Source organism: Dromiciops gliroides, chromosome 6 (assembly GCF_019393635.1).
Source record: "Dromiciops gliroides isolate mDroGli1 chromosome 6, mDroGli1.pri, whole genome shotgun sequence".
Taxonomy (NCBI): Eukaryota; Metazoa; Chordata; class Mammalia; order Microbiotheria; family Microbiotheriidae; genus Dromiciops; species Dromiciops gliroides.
The window spans coordinates 206633354-206655340 of NC_057866.1; the positions used below are offsets into that span (position 1 = coordinate 206633354).

A 21987-nucleotide genomic window follows, 5' to 3' on the forward strand; every position below is an offset into this window, starting at 1 on the left:
TCCCTTTTATTTATTCATCTGTAATGTCATGAATCTATGGTAGAGGTTATCTGTCTTGATAATGTTTAAAGTATAAAACAGAATCACTAATGTGATTCATGTTATGTCTCTGGCTTTCTAAAATGCAAGATTTGGTGTTAGCATGCAATGTGTTTACACTAGGGAGGGATTCATTAGTGACAGCTATTAGAAGGCTTGCCAAAGAAACACCACAGTTCTGTCTCATTATTCAACAGCTTGTTGGGCCAGTTAACTTTCCATCTGGTTTTCTCCCTCTCAATCTACCTCCAAGAACTATCTCTTCCCCTCCCCCATGTGCTTAATAGGACAAGAGGGTTTTTTTTTTCTTTTTGAGATATGTAAACAAAAGTTTTTGTTTGTTTCATTAGTTTTAATGGTTTGGGGAAAATGGAGTTTAAGTGTATGGATGGTAGTGGTAGTGGTCAGACATTTGTCATGTCTGACTTTTCATGATCCCATTTGCGGTTTTCTTGGCAAAGATATTGGAGTAGTTTGCCAGTTCCTTCTTTTACAGACGAGGAAACTGAGGCAAACAGGGTTAATTGACATGCCCAGGATCACAAGCTAGTAAATGTCTGAGGCCAAATTTGATCTCAGGTAAATGAGTCCTCCTAACTCCAGGCTCAGCGTTCTATCTACTACACCCATCTAGCTGCCCCTAGATTTTAAGTATAAACCCTGAACCTAGAAATGTATACATCTTCTTGTGCTCAAACCCAAAAAAAAAAATACATTTAGTATTGACTCAGAGAGGTTAAGTGGTATGGTATCCAAGAGTTGGTCATAATACCTAGAATATCTGGATTCAAGTCCCTCTTCTGACATACTGGCTGTATGACCCTGGATACATTATTTAACTTCTCTGAGTACTAGGCAATCTTCTAAGCTAAGCTGGAGAAAAGGTGCTGACCTGCACTGAAAGGAACTCCTCTTCTGGGAGTTTCTTATGTGAATAAAATCACAGGTCCAGTCCCTATTCTTTTTTTTTGGGGGGGGGGGGGCAGGGCAATGCGGGTTAAGTGACTTGCCCAGGGTCACACAGCTAGTAAGTGTAAGGTGTCTGAAGCTGGATTTGAGCTCAGGCCCTCCTGAATTCAGGGCCGGTGCACCACCTAGCTGCCCCCAGTCCCTATTCCTATTACTGAAAAGTACCACAGCAGATGTGAATACAAAGACAAAAAGGAAATATCTATATTCAAGGAGCTTATGCATATTTGGAGGGGGGAGTAAAGTAATGAAAATCAAATAAGAGTATGTTCTCAAAGTAATCCTCATCCATGTTACTAAACTTGAGACCACCCTAGAAGGAAAACTAAATTAATCTAATTCCCATTAGACTAGAGAGCTGATCCCAGAAATATGAGAAAACCTAAGGGATTCTGTAAATGATGAATGCAGGAAAATCAGCAAAAAACCTTGTTTTTTGTTTTTTTTTTAACAAGTCCTAACTTGGTTCCCTTGGCAGTTTTAATTTTTTGTCAACAACAGCTGTGTCTGTGACTGTGCAGCTGGATTGGTGTCTAAGTGTTGTGTCCTCGAAGTAGATGCAGAATGCCCCCCACGAGAAACCCGCCATCACAAAGTTTCAGTGTCTTACCGCACTAGCTCTCTAATTGTCTCCTTGTCTCAAGCCTCTCTGCTGCTCCTCCACGCGGCTGCCAAGGTGCCTTTCGTAAATTACAGGTCTGACCATGTCACTCTCCTCCTCGATAAACTCCAGTGATGTCTTGTGGTTCCGAGGATCACATATAAGCTGTGTTTAGCTTTTAGAGCTCTTCACAACCTGTCTGCAATGTACCTTTTCCAATAGCAAAAGAACAATTCCTCGAGGAAAGAGGCAAGGTGGGAGTCTGCCTAGGGCACAGGCATAGACATCAGAAATGGAGTGAGGTCTGTGAGCGCCGGAAAGGAGGCCAGTTTTGCTCAATAATAGAGTGCAGGATAAGAAATAATACATAATAACATCACAGTGCCGTCTCATCATTAAATAGCTTGCAGGCCAGCTAACTTTCCATTTGATTTTCTCTCTTTCACTGTAGTTTCAAGAACTAGCCTACACCTTGACCATTACTGTGTTCCAAGATCATCAGAAATCACTTTGTCTGTTTGCGCTGCCCCTTCCCCACCTCCCTCTGCCCCCATCATCACCATCGACACACAAACCCAGAGAAAAAGAACGTTTCAGACAGATGAGCTATTGGCAGAAGTGGGTTGTGTTGGTTTGGTTTGGTTTGGTTTGGTTTTCGCATGTGTTGTGTGTCTGTAGGTGTGAGAGAGAAGACCGACAGACAGGAAATCTGTATCTCAAGGGTAACAATAAGGAAAATGTGGTAGTTAATCCTACGTAGCCCTGTAGAGTACCTCTTTATCCTGATCTAAAGTGTCCTAGGTAGCAGAGTGGCTAGAGAGCCAGCCCTGGAGTCAGAAGGACCAGAGTTCGAATATGACCTCGGACAATTATTAGCTGAGTGACCCTGCAACAAGTCACTTAACCCTGTTTGCCTCTGTTCCTCATCTGTCAAATGAGCTGGAGAAGGAAATGGGAAACCACTCCAGTGTCTTGCAAAGAAAACCCCAAAATGGGATCACAAAGAGTTGAACATGACTGAAACAACTCAACCCCAATTTTCCTGTCCTTTATGAGCACGTATTCCTCCGGGGTCCCAATGAGGGAAGGAGGAACAATCAGTCTCTCATATGTTCCAGGATCATCAGACACTACTTGGCTAGTTTCTCTTTCCCTGAATCACCATCATCGACATCATTATTATCATCCCAGGTCCAGAGAAAACTATTATTTCATACAGATAAGAGGGAAAAGTTTGGTTTCTATGTAGAAATATAATCATCAAAATTGTTCACAGTTACCTAGAACTTTGAGGCCTCACAAAACCCTTTCCTTTCAATAACCCAATAAGGTACATAAAATGTAGATCCTCTAAAAAGAATTCTTAGATCAGTCCTTTTGGAGTGTTGGGGCATACTTTTCAGATGAGATAAAAATAGAGTCAAGGCCAGATGCTCATACAAAGCTGGAGATAATGATTTTAAATCATTGTTTAAAAGATTGTTTTCCATAAGGAACTTGTCTCCTTTTATAAACACTAAGCAACTCATGGTACAAGAGTACTTTTGAAAGCTGTTGTTGACTTTAAATAGCCCTAGTTGGATCAGCAAGTTCTAGGCTGTTGAAATAATAATAAGCTAAAAAATGGTAACAGAGAGTGATGAATTAGGAAACCAATATATTAGCGAGCATACTGAATCTTTACGTATATGAACACAGCAGGGAGTTCAAGACAAAACCTAATTTATGGAAAGACAGGTATTCCTAATCATTGATTAATCTGATGAGAGTCCAAAGTACAAAATGCAATCTTTAGGTTCACTTACTCTCATCTTACATGGAAGAGTTCATTGCTCTGAATCTTTTTATCAAATCACATCATGGTCCCATATTCAAAATCACTTTGTGTGGGGGCAGCTAGGTGGCACAGTGGATAAAGTACTGGCCCTGGATTCAGGAGGACCTGAGTTCAGATTTGGCCTCAGACACTTGACACTTACTAGCTGTGTGACCCTGGGCAAGTCACTTAACCCTCATTGCCCCACCTCCCACCCTCATCCCCCCCAAAAGCAAATAAAACCAAAATCACTTTGTGTGTATTTTTCATTATTGCTCCTTTTCTTCAGAATCTGTACCTCTCATATAGTTTATATGTTCCACATCTTCATGAGATCAATACATACAAACATACAAATAGTAGATTTCATTTTATATACCAAAACCCCCAGAAGAAAATGTGGCATGACGATGTGAACTGGCCACTATAAATGCATTCCATTTTTAAATGTAATGGAAAACTGTAATAACTAGAAAGACCTCTGTTGACATTCATGATGTTTCATGAAATTAATGAATTTTAGAATCATAAGGGACCACAGAAGTCATCTAATTGAAACCTCTTTCCCTTCACCCAAAGCCAGAATTTCCCTTCCTGCATCTCCCCAATTTAGTGATCTAGTCTCTTCCTGAAGATTCCAGTGATAGGAAAATCACTACCTCTCTTGCCATTAACATGTGATTTGATGCTGGAAAGGAATTTAGATATTCAACCCAGTCACATTACAAATAAAGAAACTGAGCTGCAGAGAGATGAAATCGTTTGCCCAAACCCCCATAAGGAGTAAACTTCAGAGCCAGGACCTAAATCTAGACATTCTGATCAACAAATCTAGCGCTCTTTCTTCTACAGTACACTCAAGCAGCCCATTTCGTTTTCTGAACATCACTGCCAGGAATTTTTTCCTCATTTTAAGCAAAAATTTGCCATTTTATAACTTTCACTAATTGCTTCTAGTTCCACTTGGTGAAGACAAGAAAAAGAAGCTTCGTCCCCTTTTTACTTGAAAATCCTTCGGGGCAGCTAGGTGGCGCAGTGGATAGAGCACCGGCCCTGGAGTCAGGAGTACCTGAGTTCAAATCCGGCCTCAGACACTTAACACTTACTAGCTGTGTGACCCTGGGCAAGTCACTTAACCCCAATTGCCTCACTTAAAAAAAAGAAAAAAAAAAGAAAAAAAAGAAAATCCTTCATATATTTGAAGACAAGTATTTTCGAATTCTAATAAATAATTCTAATAAACATTTCCTGTTTGTTTATGCATGATATCAACTATAGTTTGTGTTGGAAAAGAAGAAAAACATGGCACAATCAAAAGAATATTACACATGAACTAAAGAGATCTGGGCTTGAATCCCGACCTAACACTTCTTGGATGTTCTATCATAGACGAACCACTTAACTTTTATAAGATGGAAATTATACTTTTACTACATGCCTCACATACTGTGGTTGTCATAAGAAAAGCATTTTTTGAACCTTAAGGCGCCAGATAAATTTGAGCAAGAATATCATAAATGTAAGTTATATGTACAAGACCGCCAACAAGCATTCAGTCAGCCTCCATTTGATCAAAACAATAATCCACAGGCATTTGTTAAACCCCGTGTTCCAAGAATTTGTGCTAAGGACCAGGGATACCAATAGAAGGAAGAAAACAATACCTACTCATAAAGAGTTCACATTCTAAGGGAGGAGATAACAAGTAAATATATGTGTGTGTCTGTGTGTATAAGTACATTTATATTATATATAAGTATATAAAGAATAACTATAAAGATGATCAATATAAAGTAGTTAAATACAAAGCATTTGGGGAGGGAAGAAGGTATTTGCAATTGGGGAGAATAGGAAAGGCTTCATTTTGAAGATGGAGCTTGAACTGTGTCTTTAAGAAAAAGGACTCTGAGGAAGAGACAAGGATGGAACCCATTTCGAGAATGGGTATTAGCCCATGACTAGGCATAGAGATGGGTGATGGAGTGAAGAACAGTGTCATTTTGTCTGGATCATATGGTGTGGTGTGTAGGAGGGAGAGTAATGTCTAATGAAGCTAGAATGATAACTTTGAAAGTTAAACAGAAGAATTTATTTTTTGTCCTGAGGGCAACTGGGAGCCATTTAATTGAGAAGAGAAGTGATATGGTTACATCTTTACTTAGAGAAAGTCACTTTGACAGCAGTGCTTTGTTTTGTTTTTTTGCTTTTTGCAGGGCAATGGGGGTTAAGTGACTTGCCCAGGGTCACACAGCTAGTGTCAAGTGTCTGAAGCCAGATTTGAACTCAGTTACTCCTGAATCCAGGACTGGTGCTTTATCCACTGCGCCACCTAGCTGCCCCCTGACAGCAATGTTTTGGATGGATCAGAGTAAAAAGAAGCTTGAGTTATGGAGACCAGTTAGGAGGCTGTTGCAATAATCCAATTGAGAGGTTATGGTTGGGGGCAGCTAGGTGGCGCAGTGGATAAAGTACTGGCCCTGGATTCAGGAGGACCTGAGTTCAAATATGACCTCAGACACTTGACACTTACTAGCTGTGTGACCCTGAGCAAGTCATTTAACCCCCACTGCCCTGCCAAAAAGAGAGAGGAGGGAGGAGGAGGGGGGGGGGGGAGGGAGGGAGGCGGAGAGGTTATGGGGACATAAACTAAGGTGATAAGGTGTATAAATGAAGAAGAGAGAATAAGAGATGTGGGTGGTGGTGCAAAGAGAAAGAAATTTGGTAACTGATGGAATATTTAGAGTGATGGAGACTAAAGAGTTGAGAATAATGCTGAGATTATGAACCTGAGACACTGGAAGGATGATGGGACTTTTGATAGAAATACGGAAGTTTGGAAGAGGGAAGGGTTTGAGGAAAAGATAATGAGTTCCTTTTGGAATGTAATCACCTCTAGAAACAGGGATTCATTACTTTCCAAGACAACCCATTCCAATATTTAGATTTCCCTTATAATAAACCCAAATCGGCCTTGCTTTGCTTTCAGAATATTACTGTTAAGAGCTACTGTCTCTGTTAGTAAGATGATGACATAGCCTTCATTCTGTTTCCATGAATATCTTTTCACAACTTCTCCTAATTTATGTCAAGGTTCTGCCAAAAAAAAAAAAAATGCTGGACTATTCCACCAGCTAACCCAAACTGTCCTTGCATTCCCAGTTGACAGGATCAAAGAAGACAGGAAAGGTAGGGAAATGATGGAGGCTGTGGTAACACCTTCAATGGCATGCCCCCAAGGACAAAACAAAAATTGGTCACTTTCCACTTGTCAGGGTAGTGTGTATAACAGGCCCACTGAAGCTGCTACTTGGCTGTGTATAACGTGCTTTATTTCTGCATTTGGATTTCCATGGTATTCACCACCCTGGCTTTTAAATATCCCTTCTCTTTCCCTGTCACCTTCCATGCAGTCATGAGTTGCACATATTTTTGTTCATGTGAACTGAACTGAAAAGTAGAGCCGAAGTGATAATGAATCTACATCTCGAAAGTCTTAGATTCATAATAAGCAATCTGCACAAACATATCTAATTGTTGAGCCATGAGCAGTTTTCAATTGTGTATGAATATGCTAAAGCAAAGCTATAGATAAATTTTAGTCACCATCTTGCATCAAAATGCACTGAGACTTGGGGGCAGCTAGATGGCACAGTGGACAAAGCACCAGTCCTGGATTCAGGAGGACCTGAGTTCAAATCCGACCTCTGACACTTGACACTTACTAGCTGTGTGACCCTGGGCAAGTCACTTAACCCTCACTGCCCTGCAAGAAGGGAAGGAAGGAAGGAAGGAAGGAAGGAAGGAAGGAAGGAAGGAAGGAAGGAAGGAAGGAAGGAAGGAAGGAAGGAAGGAAGGAAGGAAGGAAGGAAGGAAGGAATGCACTGAGACCCTGGAATTTCTTCTTTGTCTCTTCCTTCCTCCTCCCCCTCCTTCTTCTTTGTTCTCCCTCCCACTGTTTCTTCCTCCTCCTCCTTCCTTTTTTCTCCATCCTCTTTACTCCTCATTCTACCTCTTCCTTTCTCTTGTTTTTGCCATTTACCTATGTGATCTTGAGCAGGTGACCTAGTTTCTCTGGGCTCAATTTTCTCTACTGTAAAATTAGGGGACAGGGTAGACTAGACAGCCTCTAAGGCCCCTTATAAATCTCAATGTGCTCCTATGGTTACTTTACCTATAATTTTATCCATTTTAAATAGCTCTCATGATGATAACCTTATCTACCAATGCATATTGGCACCTCTTATAATCCATCTTCTGTGATGTTCACATCTGCCTGTTTTGTTTATGGTACTGTTTGGTTAGTTGGTTTTTGTTTTGAACCGAACCCATAATTTTATTGGTGTAGGGAACTCCCAGGGTAGAACCTCCCTTCTCTTACACAGTCATGCCATTCATTTGTAACTAATGGCCATAAAGAATTGTCTGGGGGGGGGCAGCTAGGTGGTGCAGTGGATAGAGCGCTGGCCTTGGATTCAGGAGGACATGAGTTCAAATCTGGCCTCAGACACTTGACACTAGCTGTGTGACCTTGGACAAGTCACTTAACCCCAATTGCCTCACCAAAAAAAGAAAAAAAAGTTGTCTGGAGCATTGAAAGGTTAAGTGACACTGTTGCTCAGGCAGTAGATGTCAAAGATAGGACTTCAACCTGGTCCTCCTGACTCCAAAGCCATCTCTTTCTTTACTGTGCTAACTCCACCTCTTGGAAGATCTATTACTGTTTTAAAAGGCTGTGATTCTGTGAATGGTTGTCAAATTACTATTGTGGCTAGATAAGAATGAGTCGTGAAATAGAGTCCACGCCAATTGCACACAAACAGCATGGCTCTTTTCTTCTCTTTTAAGTAGAATTAGGAGAAGTCATGCAGAGTGGTAAAATGATCCATGGATTCCTTCAATCTTTTAACAGCTTTGGAAATAAAAACCATAGCATATGTGTTAAAATTTTCTCTTGACTGAATTATCTGTAAGGCTAAAAGAAAGTTCAGTCATAAAATTTCCCTGATGGATCTTTAAAAGCATATTTTTCCAAGCTATTTCAACAAATAGGATAGATGGAGGTGGGGTGGGGTGGGCAAATAGGATGGTTGATGACAAACCAGTGTAAAAAACCTACAGAAAAGGGTGGTACAATGGATAAAGCACCGGCCCTGGATTCAGGAGTATCTGAGTTCAAACCTGGCTTCAGACACTTGACACTTACTAGCTATGTGAGCCTGGGCAAGTCACTTAACCCTCATTCCTCCCCCCCCCACCTCCGCCAAAAAAAATACCTACAGAAAAGGGAAAATGGCACGTCTTCTGATTCAGAATTGGTAGAGCATTATGAGTTGTTCAGAATCAAAAGGACACTTAGCAGATGGCAATATGTTAAGTTGCAGGTATATAAATAGGCAGCATAGGAAGATGGGGTTTGAATCCTTCTGCTGTTGGAAACATCAGGTTTCATAGTTGATCAAGGACTTGGCATTCTATGTGGGTCCACCCTAGGGCTTATGCTATTGAACATTTTGACCACCAACTTGTATAACAGCATGAGAAATACTCATTAAAGTGGTGGATAACAAACGTCAAATAATACTGACTACTTCAAAATGGGTTTTGACTGGCTGGGTTCTATCTGGAGAATTTCTTCTTTTATCCTCAGAAAAAGCGATTCAAAGTTCCCAGAAACCAGTCTTCTGAAGCAAGGAGGGGTCTATAAGAGATTGAAGTATCCATGGGCAGGATTCAGCTGTGTATGTGTGCGCATGGATGTTTGAGTCTTTGGGAACTCCAGACAAAGCTTTATAATAAGCCATGTTTTCTCTCTGGCTTTTTGCCATCTCTCATTCCAGTACCTTTCCCCTTGTCCATATTCCCTTGTACACATTGAGGCATATGGTCATCCAGCCTCCAAGATCCAAAGAGCCAGGCTCCCACATCCCAAATTTACCTCCTTTTAAACCTGTCATGAGGAACAAATGATATAATATATAAACATTTTTCAAAGCTTATAGTTGTCAGCTATCATCAGTATTATTATTCTTTAACAAAATCAGTTCTCAAAGAGAGATCTAATAAACTGTTTCCCACTAAGACATTAATAACTAACAATGACAAAGGACTTTACATGTGTCAACTAATTCGATCCTCTCACAACCCTGTTGGAAGGTAAGTGCTTTTATTATTCCTGTCTTAGACTTGAGGAAATGGAGGCAGACACAGGTTAAGTGACTTGCTCAGGGTCACAGAGCTAGTATCTGAGGTCGGATTTGAACTCCGCTCTTCCCTGATTCCAGGTCCAGTGCTCTAACCACTGCATCACCTAGTGGTCTCTAATGTAGTTTTGTAAGCCAATCATTTTGAATGATCTCTACACAATGAACTGGTTACACAATGAACATCTGTTATAAAAAGATGGGAAAATATAATGAACAATTGGGGAAGGACAGGGCGTTATCCTGAGTATTTGGATTAGGTCATGAACTTACCAAGCCTCTTTGTGAATGGAAATACAGAACGGGTTAGAGGTTAAACAATGCCTTTTCCTACTTCAACAATTCTTCATACAATATGTTTTTCAGAACCCCTCCTTGTCCTGGTCACCAGTCTTCTGAATTTATGACATATTCCTGTGCCTTAAACAACTTTAGATTGTGTTTGCTACTGTTAGAAATGCAGATAAACAGTTTGACAGATGATGTTTTCAAAATTCAGCAAATTAACTTTTAAATCTAATTCAAGACTCGGATATCAGCAGATCCAAACAAAAGTAGGAGAATAAAGTGGAAGGAACATGAGTCAGGGACCAAGATGTATGGATTTCGTTTTTGTCTCTGATGCTGATTTTCTGCATTACCTCTAGGCACATAACATCCTTTCTGCACCTCAGCTTTCCCCTATATAAAATGGGAATAATACCTGCCTGGCCATGCTGGATATAATTAAATGTATTTAGGAGATTTCAGTTTTTACTGAAAGACAATTTTACATTAATCCATCTACAAATTCAAATTATTAAGAAATGTAGTAACTTTTTTAAAAATTCTGTGTCAGAAAAGAAATACTATCACAGTTCATTTGTTTGAACAATACTTTTAGTCCAGATCCATGATCCCATTGAAATAGGGAAGTCTTAGTGCAGAAAATCCTTCTATAATTTGTCAGTAATTTAGCAAGTTGACTATGGAACTAAGAGGTTTGGTGATTTCTCTAGGGTCTCACAGCTTTGTAACAGAGGCAAGACTTAAAGGCAAGTATTATTAACTGCAAGGCTCCATTAGGCTGCCCTTCTCTTAAAATACATTGAGTAATTATTGATATTTTTTTAAAAATTGTTATCTTTAAAAACAAAGGAATTAATTCTCAACTAGACCGTTGGTCATTCTGGAAACCTTTTGTCTCTAATAAGACACTAATGTTATTTATAACAGTACTTTGGACTTCCCTATCTTAGGACATTTATCTTTACAACCTCCTGTGGAAGGAAAAATGATCCCGCTAATTATAGTAGTAGAAAACCCTTTAGGCATGATTTGGGTTGTTTCTTTTCCAACACCCCAGGTAGTAATGAGTTGATGTCCTAAAGCCTGAGGTTCAATATACTTAGAAAACATTTCTAACTTTGCTGATTCCAAATGCAAACTGTCTCCTTTATGTTCAAAGCCTCACTGTTACATTTCTGTACTGTTCAGCCCAGTGCCTTTCCATGGGGCTGCACACATCTATCCCATGATTGCAAGCCAGCTTCAAGAACACCACGTGTTGTTTTGTCATTTCACCATAGCTTTTTGCTCTAATACTACAAGGGTGGCAGGGATAGGGGATCTGTTTCTTATTTTCTCATGAATATGAGGTATTGTATGCCATATTGGGGTATAGTGGTAATTCAGAGAGTAAAGAAACAACTAGCAGATTGTGGATTTTTCAGAGCTCCATCCTCTGACTCTCAAAATTCCTTCACACCTAACTCCCAGATGCTATTAAACTGCATGACACAGTAGAAAGAGTACTGGATTGTAGTTCAGAGGACCTGGGTTCAAGTCTTTTTTTTTTTTTTGCAGTTTTTTTTTGGGGGGTGGGGGCCAGGCAATTAGGGTTAAGTGACTTGCCCAGGGTCACACAGCCAGTAAATGTCAACTGTCTGAGGCTGGATTTGAACTCAGGTCCTCCTGAATCCAGGGCTGGTGCTCTATCCATTAAGCCATCTAGCTGCCCCTGGGTTCAAGTCTTAACTCTGGTACTTACTACTTCTGTAACCTGTGAAAGTCTTTCTGTGCCTCATCTGTAAAATGAAGGAGCTGGTCTAGGTGACCTGTACGGTCCCTTCTAGTTAAACGAATAATCCTATGAGCTCTGATTCTCTGAGGCCTTTGTTTGAGGGGAAAGCACCTTGTCCACCCATCACCTAAGTTGTATTTTTATGTATTGGATATTTTTATGAAACATTTCCTCTAAGCTGGATGGCACAGTAGATAGAGACTGGGCTTAGAATCAGGAAGACTCATCTTCCTGAATACAAATCTGGCCTCAAGACACTTACTAGCTGTGTCACCCTGGGCAAGTCACTTCACCCTATTTGCCTCAGTTTCCTCATCTCTAAAATGAGTTGGAGAAGGAAATGGAAAACTGCTCCAGTATCTTTGCAGGGAAAACCCTAAATGGAGTTCATAAAGAGTTGGACCTAACTGAAAGACTCAACAACAGGCATTTTCCTATTCTCCCGCTTTAAGCCACCCTGTATCCCTTTGGCTTTCCTGTCTTCCACATGCATCAGACCTTTGTTTCTACACCTGTGCTCATAAACTGTTTCTGTTCCAGGACCTCACTGGGGATCCTGTGACCCTATCACAACCATTCAGTTAGCCATTCCACATTTCATAAACCAGTCGAGAAGGCAGTATAATTCCAGAAGCTTGATGCAATGCTCTCCAGATTCCATCCCTCAACCAATATTCTTCTCAAGTTCAAGTAGAGAGTCTTTCTTTCATACCCTGTGACCTACCAAAAAAGTTTCCTTTAACACTTTCTTAAGCTACTTTTAAACAAGAACATAAAAGGGTTATAGTAAGAAAACACTATCTGGGACTAAGAAAAAAACCCAGTAGTGCCATCTCCAACTTATGTCTCCCCATGCTGGACTCTACCTGCAGAGGAGTTTCATGACATACCAAGCCATCCGATTTAGCTTATGCACAGACTAAAGGTTCATTCTCCCCTAGAAACAAACCTGTGGAGAGTAGCTTTCTGTGGATTTTCACAAGTTTGCCTGCCAGGCCTGCATTGGAAGATTGCGCTCAACATTCCTTATTGACAGATGTCTTTTATTTAGTCAATTTTCCTTCACGCAAATAGCTTTCCCCCTCCTCTCCTTGCTTGCCAAGTAAGGCCATGTAGTTTTATTACCTCCATGCCTGATAATTCCTGTAGCATTCTCACCATCTTCCTCTAATTTTTGTCTTTGTTACCTTTGGAATAAATTCCACAAACATCTTTCACATGCATTAAAATCTTTAATGATACTGAATCACTGGTGAGAGAGTTTCACTAAAAACTGAACCAGAGAATGTGATATGGTCGGACGACTTACTGCTCCCTGTTTTCAATGTAGCATTGTACAAGGCATAGTTATTACTGGGTATGATTCTCATTAGACAACATCTTCAGTAGAATAAGAATCCCATTTTATTGAGATTTTCTGTAATAAAAATATACAGTAAAGCTGTTGCCATCTGGTTAAAAAAAAAAACTAAAATAAAATAAAATTGTTCTCCAAACACAAACATCACAGAATTGTTTTACTTTTTACATTCAAAATCTGTGCCATATCCCCTGGATTACTTTTATGCTTCAAAGTCTATTAAAATCAATAATGTGACCAAGTCTATCATTCAGTGGATTTTTGTGTGGTAAGACTATACAGTAATAATGAATGAAAAATATTTACAATGGTCTTGACAGTGTGGCATTAAAAAAACTACACTGCTTAACTCAAAATGACAAACCACGTTTTACTTCTTTACAAAGGAGGTGATATCTGGGTTGACAATTTGCAAATTCCAGTATTCTGTAACCTCCTGGCTGATCCTGTAAAAACAGAGTTCAGTATGGAAATCCTAACAGAAGTTAAGTCTAGTATGTCCTTAGTTCTTCATCCACCAGGACCCAAGACCTAGCTGGGCATCTCACCATCTTTCCTGCCACTGTTTCTCTACTCCCTACCAGACCAACCAGAGACCATCAAGACTTAGAAGGTCCAGCTGCATCAACTGATGCAAAAAACTTAGTATATTTTTCCTTTGAAATTTCATCCTATCTCCTTTTTCTTTGCCTTTTAGATAAAAAATAATAATAATTAACTACACAAACTTGGTCCTTCAAAGTTTTCTTATATTCCCATCCTCCTCATGTAATCTACTCAGTTTTGGTGGGTAAATGCAAATTTACCCCCAAAATATATCAAACTAGCCCCATACCATATTTTTTTAAATTATTATTTTATTTTATTTTTTTGTGGGGCAATGAGGGTTAAGTGACTTGCCCAGGGTCACACAGCTAGTAAGTGTCAAATGGCTGAGGCTGGATTTGAACTCAGATCCTCCTGAATCCAGGGCCGGTGCTTTATCCACTGTGCCACTTAGCTGCCCCCCCTATACCATGTTTTACATCCCACTACCCACTACCCATTCATCCACCAGAAGGCAAGACTTATCCAGGCATCTTGTCCGACACACCCCCTTCCCCATGCCCCCCAACTTTCCATTTCTTGGTCTGGAAACACTATAACAAATCAACTTGCACCCTCCATGTTTGTAAATTTACAAAATCGTATTAAGTAGCATCAACAAAAGGAAGCTTAGATACTTATTACAGGTTCCCAAAACAACCAGGTAAATGATTAAAAAAAAAATTCAATTCATGGGCCTGTTATTTGGTCTTTACATGAGCTCAAAGAATAGGCTGACTTGATCTTTTTATTGAACTGGCTAAATTTGCTAGTTGCTTTGGTGTTCTATCAAAACTCTGATGGCAAGGCTCTTGTGAGTGCTCAGCTCAGTTCTCCTCCTCGTTCCAAGCTCTGCAGGGCAAAAAAGCTAGGCCAAAAGTCTCCATTGGCTGCTCTTGTAAGAAAGCAAGCCAAGTTCCCCTACCTCCTGCATAAACCTACAGAGAGATTTCTCTGTGGGTTGGTGTCATTCGAGCCAACCTACACTCTGTGGGTCAAAGAATTGGACTATTGGAGGAACCACATTGTGCTTTTTGGAAGCAACCACATAGAAGTCCTTCAAGTGAAAATACTGCTGACAGTGGGTGTAACTTGGAGCCAACTGGCACACCCCCTTTTAGATGATTAATGTTCTTCAGCATCATGTAATGGAAGAGTACTTGCTTTAGGATGAGACCTGGATTTGAACCCTAATTCTGCTATTTATTACTTCTATGACCTTGAGAGAGACCCTTAGTCTCTCTCAGCCTCAGTTTCTTCATCTGTAAAATGAGATTGGACTAAATGATCTTTAAGATCTATTCAAGCTTCATATCCTGTATTCTCATCCTGGATTTGGGGACGGGGAGAGGTTGGAGGGAGGGAGGGGACTAGAATTAGACCTCTGATGTCATTTTTCAAGTAAGAAAATTCCCTCAGCACCAGCTCTATATTTTATAGTCTGAGAAATTAAGCAACTTGTACAATGATACAGAAAAGATGTATCAGAGAAAGGATTGGAACCCAAGGCTTCATGACTCTAAGGCCAGTTCTGGCTACTAGTTTCTGAGTGAAACTCAGAAAATTTATGACACATACACATACAGTTACACACACACACACACACACACACACACACAGAGTTGTAAGAGAGGCCTTTTATTGAAGGGGAAGAGGGAAGGAGAGATGGGGAGGGCAGTGATAATGGTGCCAAAAAGGAAGAAAAGAAGAGTGTCAATGACATTTCTTATTTATATATTTATTTATTTGTTTGTTTGTTTGTTTATTTGTTTTGGGTGAGGCAATTGGGGTTAAGTGACTAGCCCAAGGTCACACAGCTAATAAGTGTTAAGTGTCTGAGGTCAAATTTGAACTCAGGTTCTCCTGACTCCAGGGCAGGTGCTCTATCTACTGCACCACCTAACTGTCCCGCCAATGACATTTTTAACAATACATTGAAGAGGGAAGAAGGAAGTTTAGAACAGGACACAAAAGACAATGCTGAAGGACTCTGATATTAGAGTTAATGTGGACTTTAACACAGAGAAGCATTAAAGAGATTCACAGTTTTGTATGCAGTCCTCTTTTTTATATGGAAATGTTTATGTTAGTTGATGTTTGTCAAATCCATCATTTAAAAAAAAAACACCTGTTTAAAGACAGACAGATAGACACAGACAGATACAAACACACACACACACACACACACACACAGACGAAACTCACTCTCCAGTAAGCTAGTTCACTCAAGGCCAGTATCCCCCTAGGGAAAATCCCATCAACTCCAAAAAGAAAAAAAGAAAAAGGAAAAGGGTGACTTCACTGTCCTTGTGCTGCCTACTGCAGCCTCAGAAAGAAAGCCCTGTCCGGGGGTGCTCCCCTCTGCTGTGACACATCCCTGTGCCTCGCAAGATCCTTGCTTCCAGACTTCCGCATGACGGAGTATTTCTTCTTTATGTTTTTATCGCTTCTAGGAGCACTCCTCAAACCTACACTCAGACTCAAATCCCAGGTGCCAAAGTGTGGCTGACTCAGGATTCGAAGCCCTGTCGAAGGTTTCTAGTCCTCAGAAGCCCCCACTACGCAGCTTCCCATTGCTTGTCAGTTAACAACTTCAGTTAGCTTTTAGCAAAGAGGACAACACCATGAGAGTGGCGGGTACAAAGACGATTCTCCCAAAAGTCTGGGGCGTGCTGTACTCTCCCACAAAAGACAGGTCCATACAGAGAGATGGCATGAAGTACAATGATGGTGATAACTCACAGTTCCTACTTACTTGACCTTCATTCTTGGACACTGTTTTCCTCTGGTGTAGAGGGATCATTCTTCCTCCCTCAGGCAACTTTTCTTTGTTCTGTGTCCCTGTTTGTCCTGGGTGTATACTCTCAGTCCAGTACCAGCTACTGGGACACTCTCACATCACTCCACTGCAAAAGTCACATCTCTGTGGTTCAAGCTTCCCCATCTTTAAAATGAAATATCTCAGGCGATCCTCCAACAGATTCAAATATTTTTAACCAATTGAGGGGATGCCCATCCACTGGGGAATGGCTAAACAAGTTGTGGCATGTGAATGTAAGGGAATATTGTTGTACTATAGTACTATAGAGCCAAGAAGACCTGGGTTGAAGTCCCTATCTTGTTGTTGTTGTTTGTCCTTCTTCTGAAAGAGGGCCATGACATCAGGGTGATGTCATGACTTGCAGTGAATTGGATTGAAGGGAGGGAGGGCTGTGTACAGACTAACTCGGTGAACCTGGGCAAGTCACTCAGTGGTCTTGACAAGTGTTCCTGCTATGTTCTGAACATTGTACTGAGTGCTGAAGGTACAAAGAAAAGGAAGAGGGGACAGCTAGGGGGCGCAGTGGACAAAGCACCAGCCCTAGATTCCGGAGGACCTGAGTTCAAATCCTGCCTCAGACACTTGACACTAGCTGTGTGACCCTGGGCAAGTCACTTAGTCCCTATTGCCCCGCCCAAAACAACAAAAAATAAAGGAAGAAACAGTCCCTGCCCACTAGGATCTTATAGTCTAATGGGGGAAACAACAATTATGCAAAACCAGGCTATTTACACAACTAAGCCTATGAGTTGGAGGAAGGGTGCCAAACCACAGGTGTAGGTGGAGTTTGTTTATCAGGGAGTTCCCTATACTAATGTAATCACAAGTCCAGTCCCTGTCCTAGATTTAGTGGGGATATACTACCTATATGTGTACATTCTATCTACTCTTATAGAATATTAACTCCCCTAGAGCAGGAATTGTTTCCCTTTTCATCTTTTTATCTCCAGTGCTCAGAGCAGTACTTGGCATACAGCAGGGGCTTAATAAATGCTTGTTGATTAATTGAGATATCCTATATACCTTCTAGACTCAGAATACCCACAGCCTAAATGTCACATGCTTGGGATGTGATCTCTGCTTTCTCCTTCTAACTGCCCTGAAATGCCACTACCTCGAAAAAGCTTCTGAACATTTGTGAAGGGTGACAGCTTCCCCCATGTCTTCTGAATACCAGATTTTCTCAACCATCAATCACAGCTCTAACCTTCCATTAGCTTGCATACAATGTAAATATTTAATCTTAGTTCTCTATCTGTTCAGTGTTTATTTAGTAGTCTCTGAAATCAGAGATGCAAGTAAGGCAGAAGAAATCTGTGGATTTCAGTTACCCATACTACATACACTATATTTTTACTCACTCCATCATTATCTGAGTGAGGTTGTAGCCCAAAAAAATACAAGGGCTATTTTGTTTAACTTTATATATTATCCAGAGCTGCAGAGAGTAGGTACTTGATGAAGGCTTTTGAATAGAGATGATGACCAAAATTTCCCTGAATAAATATAATTGGGGGCAGGGGTGGAGGGGAGAAAGGAGAGGGGAAGAGAGAGAGAGAGAGAGAAGTCCCAATTCACTTTTTCATAAATCTAATTCATTCAACAAACATTTATTAAGCAACTCACATGTGCAAAACATTGTCTTCATCTCTGGGGATACAAAGAGAAAAAAATGAAATAGCTTCCACTCTCCAAAGGTTTACATTCTCCTGATGATCTAATCAGTCATTGGAATAACCTTCACGTTACTTTGCAGGGCGGCCTAGCCGAAAGTCTATTCAGTCCAAATCCTGGTTCTGTAACTTACTAGATAGCTTATTACATGAGTAACTTTCAACAATCACTTTACTCCCCCAAGACTCCACTTTCTTATCTTTAAAATGAGTATAATAACACTTGTACTGCCTACCTTATGGGCTACAGAGAGAAAAGCACTTCGCGTGGCTGATACCATCCTCAATGTGATCCTCTTAGGGGAGTTAATTATGTTATGGTAAATAGTTTTACCAGAGGAGAGATTCTGAGAGACAGACCCAAGTTAGGCTTCATATTGTAGCCATTTAGAAGGGAGAGGGAATAGAGAGAGGCCTATTTTGGGCTTGAATGATGGAGGGGGAATCAAGCTCAGACCAAAGAAAGCAAATGGTCTGTTCTCTGAAAATTTCCCATTGCTAATGACCAGTTGGCTAAGATCACATAATTACTAAAGTGTCGGCATCTTCTATGGCATTGTTTTCTAAATTGTATTTGTGCAGATGGACTGCTCTGTGATGTTTATTAGATACTTAGTCCTAGTATTCCAGAACATGAGAATTTAACTTTGCAGAGGACTCTTTATAAACATGTTTATCAGTTGTCTTCTGAAACTAAAAGCAGGAAACCTTTAAACAACATATATTCTTTACCCCCAGCAATGCATCTATTTGGCCTCAACTGGCAATTACAACAAACTGAAAATGACACTTTTGAGAATGGAAAAGTGAATGCTGATACCATGCCAACCAACACTGTCTCATTACCTTCTGGCGACAATGGTAAGAGATGCACTTCCTTGTTCTGTGACTTGTTTAACATTTCTTTGAATGTGTTTTACAGCCATGTTTGAATTTACTTTTGGGGGAGTTGGTTGGGTCAAAGGGGAGAGGTTATCACAGAAGAGTATTACAGCACCAACAATAACAACAGACCCCTTTACAAATAATTTAAAACTACAAAAACCAGTTTTTTGAATAAATATGTTTTAAAATCATTTTACTACCTGACTAATGTGGAAATGTTTTGCATGACTTCACATGTATAACATATTAAATTGCTTGAGTTCTTAAGGAGGGGGGAGGGAGGAAGAGGACTTGGAACACAAAGTTTTAAAAATCGATGTTAAAATTTGTTTTTACATGTAATTTGGGAAAAAATAATTTTTTTTGCTTTGCTTTGTCTTATTTAGAATTTTATTTTACTGAACAAATGGGAGTGACTTTTCTCTTTAATCAAAGTAATGAAATTATGAGTCCTCAGGTTCATAAATTGTGTCTCTTTTTGTCTTCCAAGGATGTGTGTATATATGCATTTTTAGTCTCAGTTAAAGTGAAATAGATCATAATCAATATATCACCCCTTGTACTCATTTTATCATGAGTATATCAAGTCTTCCTTAATATCCATAAAGTTAAAATACTGTATTAATTTTCTTAGTCATGCCATTAAGGTATGAAGTATATTAAGGGGCTGTGTTTTAATTGACCTGCTTTTTTAAAAGGTCCCTTTTAAGATTCTCTGAATCTCTAGGAGTTTTTGCACTTTAGACTAAGAGAGGTTTTTCAATCAATAGACTCTGAATGCAAAGCTGGATCTAAAAGGTCCGCTCCATATTTCCCAACTGTGCCCTGCTCCAACCATCTTTTCCTGTCACTTGATGAACAGGCTGAGTTGGCCTCAGAGCCACTCTGTCTCTGGGTCCCCATCTCTCCTTTTTTCTGGTTCTTGCTCTTTCTCTTACCTAGCGTGCCTGACTCATCTTTTGGCAACTGTTAATGCCCAGAGCTGTGTGGGTGGCTTCCTTACAGGGGTGAAGAAGAAGCTATTACATTCTTAATGAACATAGATACTGTGCTACACACCAACACACACACACACACACACACACAGTGACTCATGCTTTTTGTCATTTTTCATCCCTCTCCTCATCTTGTTTTATTATAACAATAATACTTTGTGGCATGCCTCCTACTCCTTCGGGAGGGTAGAGAATTTTATGAGACATTCGATTTTCATAATCGTAATGAATGGTCTCTACATGGGGCCTTTTTCATAGAAAGTGCCCTGTGTTCCTTAAAACCCTTATAAACCCATGGCTGAAAGTTGTCCACATCTGCGTTAGGAGGTGACTGCTGCTCCAAAATGCTTTAAAGGGGGTAAAGAATAGCTTTCCTAATTGAAACTGCAGGTGGGAGATTTTAATTAAGGAAAGTATAATTACCTTAAACAAATGCTTAATTACTCTGCAGTGATAACACATATATAAACATCTAAAGCAACTACCCATAAGATAAACAATATCGATTCTAGCGCCCTCCCTTATTTCCACTATTGGAAGGTCAACAAGGCCCCAGCATTGACTCCTATGAAAATCATCAAGGGATGGTTAACCCCTCTTTGAAGACTCTAATTACAAAGAGAAGAGGAGGTCCTGAGTGCCAGAGAGAATGACTCTTTAAAGTGCTTTAGGCATTGCAGACCAAAGGAACATCCCATACTTTGGTTTGGGTTATAATCACAACTTGGTTCTGGCACTGCCCCTCCCCCCTAAGCCTATAGGAACTTAAGAATGAAGATCTGAACTGAGGTAGGTTCAGAGTCATTCAGGGGGTCCTCTCCAAGTGGAAAGTGGTCCCGAGAGATTAGGAAGCATTGACTGAAAGAACTGGAAATCGAGGGGATGCCCATTAATTGGGGAATGCCTGAACAAATTGTGGCATATGGTTGTGAAGGAATACTATCTGCTATAATATATGACAAGCAGGAGAGTTTCAGAAAAACTTGGGAAGACTTTTATGAACGAATGCAAAGTGAAGTGAGCAGAACCAGGAGAATGTTGTACACAGTAACAGCAATATTGTAAGGATGATCAACTGTGAAAAACTTAGCTACTCTATTCAAGACAGTGATCCAAGACAGTTCCAAAGAACCCATGCTGAAAAATGTAACCATCTCCAGAGACAGAACTGATGAACTGAGTGCAGATTGAAACATACTTTTTTTTTTAACTTTATTTTTCTTATTTTGTTTTTTGGTCTGCATTTTCTTTTGCAACATGGTTAATGTGAAAATATATTTTGCATAATTTCATGCATATAATAGATATCAAATTGTGTACTCTCAAGAAGGGGATGGTGGGGGCAGCTAGGTGGCGCAGTGGATAAAGCACTGGCCCTGGATTCAGGAGGACCTGGGTTCAAATGCGACCTCAGACACTTGACACTTACTAGCTGTGTGACCCTGGGCAAGTCACTTAACCTTCATTGCCCCACCAGAAAAGGGGGGGGGGGGATGGGGAGGGAGAGAATTTGGAACTTAAAATTTAAAGTGATTGTTAAAAATTTTACATGTAATTGGGAAATATTTAATGAAAAAAATTATATATATATATATATATACACACATATATATACATATATGTATATACTTTTTTTTTTTTAAAGAAGCTGCCTGGGTAACCTCAGTTAAGTGAGAACCCATCAGGACCCCTCCTTTATAAGTAAAATCAAACTCCTAAAGATCATGTAGAATCAGCTTACCTCTCTATAAACCTCTCCAGGTTTAGAAAATTTGTTAAATGCAGAAGATAACTCTGAAAGTTCTGATCTGAGTCTTTTCCCAGCCACGGTCTAAACTGATATACCAAATCCCTAAATCATTGCTGAAAGTGACTATCACGTAATGACTTGCTAAACACAGTTGTAGAGAAGTGATTACTACAAATATTATCTCATTTGATCCTCCCAACTACGCCATGAGATAGGTACTATTATTATCCC

The 21987-nt window shown here is 40.0% G+C and overlaps 1 protein-coding gene across 7 annotated transcripts in view; it reads left to right on the forward strand.

The window, feature by feature from the left end:
* The window catches only part of TENM3 (teneurin transmembrane protein 3), a 1675137-nt gene that overhangs the window by 1462392 nt on the left and 190758 nt on the right, over nt 1-21987 (forward strand). For all 7 annotated transcript variants that reach the window (XM_043970124.1, XM_043970125.1, XM_043970126.1 and 4 more), the window contains one exon: nt 18865-18987. In XM_043970124.1, the coding sequence (XP_043826059.1) occupies nt 18865-18987 (123 nt within the window). The remainder of the gene's footprint in view (nt 1-18864; nt 18988-21987) is intronic.